This window comes from Sinocyclocheilus rhinocerous, unplaced genomic scaffold (genome assembly GCF_001515625.1).
Source record: "Sinocyclocheilus rhinocerous isolate Xijiao unplaced genomic scaffold, SAMN03320098_v1.1 scaffold154, whole genome shotgun sequence".
In the NCBI taxonomy this organism is placed as follows: domain Eukaryota; kingdom Metazoa; phylum Chordata; class Actinopteri; order Cypriniformes; family Cyprinidae; genus Sinocyclocheilus; species Sinocyclocheilus rhinocerous.
Window position 1 is genome coordinate 188,159 of NW_015659335.1, and position 10,727 is coordinate 198,885.

Sequence of the window (10,727 nt, forward strand, 5' to 3'; positions counted from 1 at the left end):
AATTTTCATTTTTGGGTGAACTTACCCTTTAAGGAATCCTGGAAACACCTTCAATCAGTTACAGCATGCATTGGGCCAATTTCCTGGAATAACAGAAATGCAGATAAGAAAAGAAGAGTTCATTACAATTAATGGTATTTCTTGTTTGCCACTGTATAAAATAACAATTCCCACATTTGAGTATTTAAGTATTTTACATGACCATATGTATTTAAGCATGCCCATGGTGAACAGGCTTCTCTCGTGCACTCTTGAATGTGCAATATAGAGCTAGGGCTACTGTAAGGTAAGATGTTCACTAAAAAATAAGGTGAAAAAGTCACATGGATGCCATGTGTCATTGTTTACTCACCCTCATGTCATTCCAAAGCCGTAAGACTTTAGTTCCTCATCAAAACACAAAGATCTTTTGAATGAAATCTGACAGATTTCTGTCCCTCTACTGACAGTCCACGCAACTACCACTTTGATGCTTTAAAATTCATAAAGCGATTGTAAAACTAATCCATATGAATAGAGCAGTTTAGTCCAAATGTTCTAGAGACTCAATTGCTTTATATGATGAACAATAAGGGTGATGATGACGATTTTGATTTTGGGATGAACTAATAACCCTTTAACAATTAGCTGCCATTGTATAGACATCAGCAAAAGAGACTTACTGGTTGTCTTCTGGTCCTGCAAAGTCTTCACATGGGCATGAAATAGCATCCTCCCCAACAGTAGATACAGTCTTCACCTGCATATAAATGCAAAATACACATGTGTAATGACAATATTACACTGCAAGATTCTATCATATTTAATGTGAATGACTTGTTTTTTAGTGTAAAGCTTATGAAACATAAGTTAAATCTCAGATGTGTTTGTGTTGCAGACCACAGAAGACTATGTTAGTATATATTCATTTTAATTTAAGTAGGAAAATTTAAATTTATTTACATTAAAATTTTACAAATTTTTGTACTGATACTTGCTTCACAGCTGAGGAGGCAGACTTGTTGTATAAGTATGATCAATGTAACTTACTACTTACAAGAAAAGCTGTACTATCCCTGAGACCAGCACTGACAGTTTCTCCATCATCTTCATGATCTGAAAGTCAAAGACACATTTGCTGAGTTTCAGAGTTCTCTAATAAAATGAATGACATGTATATGACTTCGAGATAGGGCAGAATCAGGTAATCACATTCTTTTAAAAACAGAGACCGAAAGATAGGCAGATCACACAGAACATTTCAATTTGTCTGTATTGTTCAACAGGTGCAATACACCACCATGGCGCACAAATCCCCGACAGCAAACTGCTACCGCGTTCTATTTATGATTTACTGACACAAAGTTCAAATGACACAGTCGCTTTGTCGCGTCCAGTGTAGACACGGTGTTGTACATTTTTGATTCGGTTAAAAGCAAGCATAAAACTCACCTTTGAATTTCCTCCTCTCTTCGTCTGATAATTCGAGTCAAGCCTCTCTTTAGCTTATGAAGTTCCTTTGACGATAAAGAAGCTTGAAGTCACCCTGTTGCGTTGGGTCCCGCGGTATTCCCGCGGGAGTGCAGGTCTCTACAGCAAAGCAACTCCAAAATAGTGATTCTCCACCATGTTTCACTGTAGGGGCAGTGTTCTTTTTTTTTTAAGGCCTCATTTTCGTTTTCTGAAGACAGTGGAATGATGTGCTTTACCAAAAAGCTCTATTTCTGCCTCTTCTGTCCACAGGACATTCTCCCAGAAGGACTTTGGCTTCCTCAGGTACATTTTGGCAACCTCCAATCTGGCTTTTTAATGTTTCTGCGTCAGCAGTGGGGTCCTTCTGGGTCTCCTACAAGTCCCTTTTCATTCAGATGGCAACGGATCGTGCGAGCGGTCACTGTTGTACCCTGTGCCTGCATGTCAGCTTGAATTTGTTTGGAAGTTGACCAAGGCAACATTAAGATGTCTGGAGACGGACTTGTAGCCTTGAGACTGTCCATGCTTTTCCACAGTTTTGGTTCTCAAATCCTCAGACAATTCTTTACTCTTCTTTCTTTTCTCCTTGCTCAGTGTGGTACACAGGCACACAGCACAAAGGTTGAGTCAACTTTTCCCCATTTTAATTGGTTGCAAGTGTGATTTCTATATTGCCAGCACCTGTGAATTGCTACAGGTGAGTTTAATTACAAATTAAAGGAGCATCACATGCTTGAAATGCAATTAATTCTGAAGATTCGGAAAAGGTGCCAATAATTTTGTCCAGTCCATTTTTGGAGATCGGTGTAGAACGTCTCAGATTTGGCTTTTTTTCCTCAGCTTGAATACCAGAGCATTTATATTTTTATAAATATTTTTTTATTTTTCAGACAATATTTTTGTCTATCTATCTATCTCTCTCGCTCTCCATATATATACATATATATATATAAAATGTTTTTTGAAAACTGAAAAACTATTTAAACATCTTTGTCAATGGACCTACAGTTCTGATTTAATTGTTTTATTTCAGAATTGTGAACTCAATTTCAAAGTACGACTGGATTTATAAATTTTTACAAGTAGCATCATGTACTATGTCTGTTTAGATTGCTGGAAAAGTGAGGATAAGAACACACACACGTTTATGTAGACTCAGTGCTGGTTCTTTGATGAGATAACTTCCATTAAAACATGAGTATAAAGCTCAAAATCAGTGCAGTTTAGGGTTTGCAGTAACAATTTGACAATGACAACAACATGAAAACAAAATAAGAGTGGCAATAGTCTTTCATTAAACATCTCTGAATATTACATTATCATTTGTCCTCAATAAATAAATTTTAAAATAGGAATGTTAATAAATACCAATAACAAACACACACATTCAACCATATAACACTGACAACAGCAGCAAACTTTCCTTTCATGAAAATAAAAATCAGCGTAAAGCATATATAAAAGCATTCAGCTGGTTAAATAAATGAAAGACACAATGTCTACCTTAAGCATTATGTGTATAAATAATTTGTACTTTACAGTTTAGTTTAGTTAAAAATGTTACTTGTGCCCAAGCTGCCACGACAAAGGCACAGATACATATATTTCTAAAGCCACATTCAGTAATTTCTTCAGAATGCAAGTCATATTATAGCACATGTGCTTCTTTGCCACAAAGTCACACACAAAAATAAATACATATATGTTACTAAAATTAAAGATAGTCTTTCAACTTTTGGCTTGCCAATATTAACAGACATATTATTGAGGAAAAACTGAATGAAATGATGTGAAAGGAATCATAATTAACAACAGGAAAAAAGTTGGATTGTCATCAACAAACAACAAATGACATTTGCATGTGGTGGGCTGTAGAGATACAAAATAAAGATACATATTAAAATGAAAACCAAAGAAACCAAGAACTCAACACTGAAAAATATGAACCATCAGTGATCTGGAAAGAATGACCCAGACCTTGTGCATGAAACACTTTAAGCAAAACTGTCTCAAAATATCAGGGCAACTGTGAATATGGACCAGAACTGAGGAAATTTTGTTCCGTGCTCTTGAACGAGGTGTTTTGAGCCAACTTCATTTACAACGGGGCTAATGTGTGTGTATAAACAGCGTATGTGTGAATTATTGCATGTGTAGGTGTGAGAGAGAGATTACAAAGCTGATCTAGCCATGATTATTTTGGCAGCTGATCACGTTTCTGCCTGGAGGGGCAATATGTATCGAGTCCAGGATTGGCCGCAACACCTGACCAAATGGCCTGAGAGAGAAAGAGAGAGCATGAAGTACTGTGAAAATCACGCAGATCTTCTTACATAAATTTTCAGCATTGGAATTGTGACAGCTGAAAGTTGAAAATGAGAGAATATCACAGTTAAACGATCACCAATGAGTGAAACTCACAGAAAAATGGTCAAGGTCACATTACATTAGAAAATAAACACTTTTTCAATAGAAAATAAACTGCATAAAGAAAATGAAGCCTATTTTAGGACCATTAAATGGATAGTTCAGCCAAAAATGAAAATTTTGTCATTCACGTTAAAGATCCAGAACCTCTATGAAATACATAAAAGACATATTTTTTGAAAATGTCTTAGTGGCTGCTGTCTATACAATGAAAGTCATTGGAATCCAATGTTGTTTTGGGCCCTTTTGACTTTAAAGGAATAACTCACCAAATAAATAAAATTTCCTGAAAATGTACTCACTTTCAGGCCACCCAGGATATAGATGAATTTGTTTCTTTATCAGAACAGATTTGGAGAAATGTGGTATTACATCACTTGCTCACCAATGGATGCTCTGCAGTGAATGGGTGCCGTCAGAATGAGAGTCCAAATAGCTGATAAAAACATCACAATAATCCACATGAGTCCAGTCCATGAATTGTACAACAAAACGTCATGAACTGAATGAACATCTTGTAAAGCAAAAAAGCTGCGTGCAAGAAGCAAATTCAGCAAGTTTTTGACATCAAACCAATGCTTCCGGCTAAAATATGAGTCCTCTATCCCTAATAATACTTTATCCAGTAAAAAAGTAATCTTGTCAAATCAGGAGAGAAATATGCACAGATCAAGCACTGTTTACAAGCCAAAACAGTTCTGAATAAATATGTTGGTGGATTTTGATGTGAGAGAGCAACATGGGATGATCTTTTTCACTGCATGGAGGAAACATTATTATGGATTATAGACTAGTATTTTGACCAGAAACGATAGTTAAAATGCCTTAATGCTGGGTTTGTTTCTTACAAACACACAGCTTTTCTTTTCAAAAGATGTTAACTGATGGACTGGAGTGGTATGGATTATTTGTGGATTATTGTGATGTTTTTATCAGCTGTTTGGACTCTCATTCTGACGGCACCCATTCACTGCAGAGCATCCATTGGTGAGCAAATGATGAAATGTTACATTTCTCAAAGCTTCTCTGATGAAAAAACAAACTCCTATACATCTTGGATGGCCTGAGGATGAGTAAGCTTTCAGCAAAATTTCATTTTTGGGTGAACTATTCCTTTAATCGTATGGATAAAAACATTATTTAAAAAATTCACAGAATAAAAATCACAAAGATGATTTTGAACGTCATGAAGGTGTCAAAGATTTTTTTGCATTGCCACATTATTTTCCATACATTTAACCACTTTTGCCTCAAATTTGTATTACCATAATGCATACAGACATTTTAGTTTTTGTTTATACTTTTGTAAAGCAGTATTTTTACCTTTTTATAATAAAGATACACACTGAAAAAAATAGTGTGGAAACAATATTCTCTCAGAAATTGCTAGTAATTTTCACAACGACAAAGAAACATCAAGAAACTTACTTGTAAAACTTACTCCAATAATCTTGTTATAATAATGCTTTATTCACAACTTCGAAACAAAAATGTACAGTGCCGATCTCAAGCTATTTATTTATATTCTGAATGTAGTTACTAAATATGTACATATCAGGTGGAAATAAAAATAACACTGGAAATCTTCTTGAAATAGCGTACTCACGTGGAGAGCACTTCAGAGGGCAAATCTGTGATATAGGAGGGAATTTTATTGCCAGTGAGAAACTGGGCCACCTCATTAGTGAACGTGTTACAGTTGTGTTCAAACAATCTGTATTTGTCACCACTGCAGAGAGAGATAGAGACAAGAGATTTAAACCAAACCAGAAAAAGAGGCTTAGTAAATGCAAGCAATGCATATAAAGCACATGTTTATACAGTACAAAGACTTTATACTGGAAGAAAGGAATACCTCGTTTTATTTTTAATAATAAACAACTGTCAAATACACACACTCACCTATATGTTGTCTCTCCAAGTGAGGACAGATAATCCAGAAAGATCTCCTCTGTCACCTCTGTGTTTCCCAGCTCCACCACTGTGTCTGGAGGTCCGAGCATTGTCCCACCCTGTAAACACACATGCACAGTATGGTACATAGTGTCCTTGTAGCCGCCCTAGAAAAAATGCTCCTCTTAAGAACAATTATGTTCCAAGGCCTTTTAATCTCAACATGCTATAATCCAAAAATAATGTGCTAAAATGTGCTGTTCAAAGCTTCACATGGATGGCAATAAACATGTAAACTGAGGGCTCACAAACAGCACAATATGGATGGAGTACACCAAGTATATTTTTGGGCTACGCTTTCAAGTGCTTGTCCTATCTTGAGTTCTAAAAGTGTCGCAATGGGTTGCGATTTTACTGGTGGGCAACTAGAGATCCCGGCACCACCATAGAAGAATTCCTCTCCATAGACCACAATAGATGTGTGCCTGTTTTGACATATGATCATACAGGAAAAGCACATAGTTATATAACTAGACCATAATCTATAATTGGCAGATATTAAATAACAATAATTCACTTACCAAATCCCATCAAGCTGTTTTCCTGTAAGGAAGAATATGTTTTAGAAATCATACAATTATATATATATATTATAGGTATTACATATGTTCCTCATACACGTTATGAATGATTTTATTGTGTTTATATTATTAAGATATAGTATTAGGACTGTTATGGTTTGAACCACTCAAATAGTTACATTATGCTCAATTTAATGAACCTTCATAATCATAATTGCTAACTCCGGCACGTGACTGATTACAATAAAGAACATCATGTTCTAGAACAGTTTGATCTTTACAAATAATTCTAGATAACTGAGAGAACCACATAAACAGGTCTCGATGAATATAGATGTTACGGTTATGTAAATAAAAGATTTTGTTGATAAAAGTTTTTTTCGCCGATCAGCTGCAAACGGACGCGAATTAATGAATCCCAGTAGTGATAGCTGCTCTTGAATATTCATAAGCAAACCATTTGCCATTGGATAGTAACGACAAAACGTCAGTATTACATTATTAATCATCAAGAACTAAGCCAATCAATGTTAGCATTAGGTCATTAATATTCAGTAGCCAAGATTTCTCATTGGAAGGTTACCAGGCAACGACAGCACGATGGAATATAAATGAGCTAAACCTTCTTCATGGTAGGATTGGAAATTTCGCGGCCCTCACCCATGTAACGGTAAAGATATACTGTCTGTATCCACTCACCTAACATTATCGGACTGAGCTGTCGGGCCATTCCCCTCGACAGATCACAAATGAAGAGCTGCACTCCAAACGTCGAGTCGTGCTGATCCATGTTTGTGATGCTGAATGCGGCTGACAACGTTAGCCTGTCTGCGGCGAAGTCCTGCAGTTACACGGCCTTAAGATTCGCAAATGATTACGACAGTCTGAAATCTCAGGTTTGAAATTTCTGAAACATTTTATGTATATTGAACTTTTTGAAATCGATGGCATTAGGAGGGTCTGAGTAAAAAATACAGCAAAACTGCTTTAAAACGATAGCCAGATAAATAGGCTTTGTCCTTCTAAGCACTGTTGCCAACTCTCGCGAGACAAATAAGCAACCGCAGCTTCAAAAACAAGCCCAATATTTTTTTTATAATTTATTATCATCAATATTATTTATTATAAATTATTTATTACCAATAAATGAGCCGCAACATATTAAACTGAAAGTTTAAAAGTTTTTATTTAAAAATAAAACAAGTTATTTTACAAAAATCAGCAAACTGCAACAAAGCAGGAACAAAACTCATCTCCAATCACCTGTGAGCAGAATAGGATTGGACAGATGGAAAAGGAGAAAAACACAAGAGCTTCAAAGGGGAGCTGTAACATAGCCACATATTTATAGCCTACTAAAATATTGGCTATTCGAACCAAATCTACTCTTAATATTAGTATAGGCCTACTTGTTTTTTGTTGTTGTTGTTTTTTTGTTTTTTTTTACAGCCCCATGCATTACAAAAACATTGTAAAAATTAATAATTAGGCTACCTTATAAAGGAAAAAAGTCATCCCACTCCTCTACGTCTACCCCGCGACCCGGGATTTTTTCACGCAACTTTACAAAAAAAGAAGCCCAAAGTCGCGTATAGTACGCGGACTTGGCAACTCTGCTTCCAAGTCGCCAATGAAGAAGCGCACGACAGCGCCATCTATCGAATGTAACCACATTACTTGCCCCCGTCAAATAAAACTAAATTCAGTGTATCTTTTAAATTGGTTTTAAGCTTATAAAATCCACAACAACTGGATGACATGTAATCCTTCCTTACTGTATTTCTTAATCCATATTCTTTTATTATTTGTATAATCTGGCAAATCTTATGCTACAACTTATAACATTTACTTTTTGAGATCAGCTTTGACTGTTGAGATCAGAGAAGAGAAGAGCCAATTCATCCAGAAGAACTCAGAACAAAATGTTTTTTAGAAAGTTTTTATAAAGATTTTTTAAATAAAGAAAATATGTCTATCTAAAAAGAATGTCTACAAAGAACGTTTTTGCTAACATTCCCATAAAGCTTTTTTTTTTTTATGCGAACAGAACATTTTATAATTTTGCAAACATTGTTAGGAAAGTTTTATTCTTAAACAGGTAAAAAAATGTTGAACGAACATCCATCTAAAATGTTTCGGAAAAACTTTCCATATGATGTATAAAAATGTTTTTGTGCTAACGTTTTGAGAACATTACTAAAGAACGGATAACTTTGAACAAACATTGTATTAACGTTACTGAAAGAACGGTTGTTCATAACTTTGAGAGGAATCGTTGACTTTCTCAAAACGTTCTGAGAACATCCCCTCGGTTTCTATCTAAATCTGTCTTAAGGAGATGCATCTTATTATTGAGTGTCTTTAAATGTATAGGTTGAACAATCCTATAACGAGACTGATTAATTTTCAAGTAAAATCCTTTGCGAGAAACAAACGGTACATTTTTCACATATTTATTGATAGATCCTTGTGGTTTTGCGCACTTTCTGGAACATTCTAATCGCTTAACGTGAAAAACATGGCTTAGTAGCTATAGCTATATGATAAAAGATGTTATCGGAGGACTAAATTCGGTAGCCTACACATTATTATTGATTGATTATTGATTAATTGATAATGCTGGGTTGTTTTAACCCAACGTTGGGTCAAATATGGACTAACCCAATTTTTGGGTTAAAAATGTAATTGAAAAATTTAAGCCAACAGTTGGGTTAGTCCATATTTGACCCAACGTTGGGTTAAAACAACCCAGCATTTTTTAGAGTGTTGGCTACAGGCAAGAAATTAACCCCCAGTGAATGCAACACACACAAAAAAAGTAACGTTAAGGGTTTTCTGCCATTTTAACGAAAAAGCAAACGTTACTTAATGTATTAAGACAGTTATACTGAAGGACCGAAAGTGCGTTTATATTCTGGGTTCGTCTGTTTGCCTGTATAAAGCTGTATGGATCATCAATAGGTAGCCTATACAGAATTTTTTAGTCCTCCTCTGTGCATTAATTACACCTTCTCACATTACATGCGTTTGTGGGTAAAAACCAGGAGAATTCTGTCGATATGATTTAAATTTGGTAAATACATCGAATAAACCAAAAGCAGCACGCGATGGTGGGGGTGTGTAGAACTGTAAATGAGGGGCACTGGAATTCTCTGGAAATCTGCGGAACTTTCTATGGAATTCTGTTGGCGCAGATTCCGGGAAGAACTAATTATGAGTGTTATTGGGCGCATTTCTCGGAAAACACTATTAAAGTACTTTCTATGTTCTAGGTGTATGTGTAGATCACGTTACTATATACAGGGCTTTACATCAGCCTCTGCAATGACCCGATATTCTCGTGTATCTCAAAAGTGACTCATCGCACTAATACATCTTGATCGCTCAGAGAGAGACCACCTTTTCCCGTCTTTCATTTCCATTTCGTGGCAAAAAACAGTTGCGCTCCTTCCTCAGCGCGCGCGAACTCTCGTGCGACTCGTGCTCGGTGCAGCGCTAAAGGGACGAACGGAGTTTGGCATGCCATTTTAACATTCGTTTTATAAAACTAACTAGTATATGTGCTACTTATTTTTGATTGCAGTTAAAATAATATCTAATGTTTGTCGTTCTTGACGGAAGTCTCTGTCAGAATGCATAAATAGGCTATATTTCAGCTATGAGTGAAAAGCACGGCGATGGTCTGAGGTTCGCGGCTCCCCTGTCAAATATAAGAGATCAAACACTTTATGAAGTGACGTGACATGTGACATGTGGCCAAGCATGGTGACCCATACTTGGAATTAGTGCTCTGCATTTAACCCATCCAAAGTGCACACACACAGCAGTGAACACACACACCGTGAACACACACCCATTATTTTTGCTGCGGCACCCGGGGAGCAGTTGGGGACTCAGTTGTGGTATTGAAGGTGGGAGAGAGCGCTGTATATTCACTCCCCCCACCTACAATCCCTGCCGGTACGAGACTCGAACCCGCAACCTTTGGGTTACGAGTCCAACTCTCTAACCATTAGGTCACGACTTCCCCTACCCCTTCCCCTTTATGCTGGAAATGGGATAACAGAGACCATTTGAATATACTTGAATTCAGGGGCTGTGTCCGAAATCGCCCCCTATACCCTCATTCACTATTCCCTACATTAGGTCACTAATTCAGTTCACTAGAAGGAGTGAATGAAAACGAGTAGTGAATTCGGACACTGCCCAGCCAACATTGATATGTGGGCCCCATATGGGTTATGCCTGGGCAGCATGGGTTCCGTGTGGGCATGGGCTGAAAATGGGCAATTTATGTGGGCCCCATGTGTGTTTCACAATGTGGGTCCCATATAGGTTTGAACATACGGGACCTTTATGGGATCTATGTGGGCA

The 10,727-nt window shown here is 36.7% G+C and overlaps 1 protein-coding gene and 1 long non-coding RNA gene across 2 annotated transcripts; both read right to left on the minus strand.

Moving 5' to 3' along the window:
- Window positions 1-20: 20 nt before the first annotated feature.
- On the minus strand, window positions 21-1,498 carry LOC107723601 (uncharacterized). Its single transcript, XR_001637933.1, has 3 exons — window positions 1,432-1,498; window positions 663-739; window positions 21-83 (listed from the first exon to the last, which is right to left on the minus strand). It is a non-coding gene; the product is annotated as an uncharacterized LOC107723601 (long non-coding RNA).
- A 1,213-nt stretch (window positions 1,499-2,711) lies between these two features.
- Window positions 2,712-7,403, minus strand: LOC107723611 (desumoylating isopeptidase 1-like). Its single transcript, XM_016532327.1, has 6 exons — window positions 7,053-7,403; window positions 6,354-6,375; window positions 6,188-6,257; window positions 5,782-5,891; window positions 5,486-5,608; window positions 2,712-3,730 (listed from the first exon to the last, which is right to left on the minus strand). Exons 1-6 carry the CDS (start codon window positions 7,141-7,143, stop codon window positions 3,637-3,639), a joined length of 510 nt encoding a protein of 169 aa, XP_016387813.1. The 5' UTR covers window positions 7,144-7,403; the 3' UTR covers window positions 2,712-3,636.
- Between the last annotated feature and the right edge of the window lie 3,324 nt (window positions 7,404-10,727).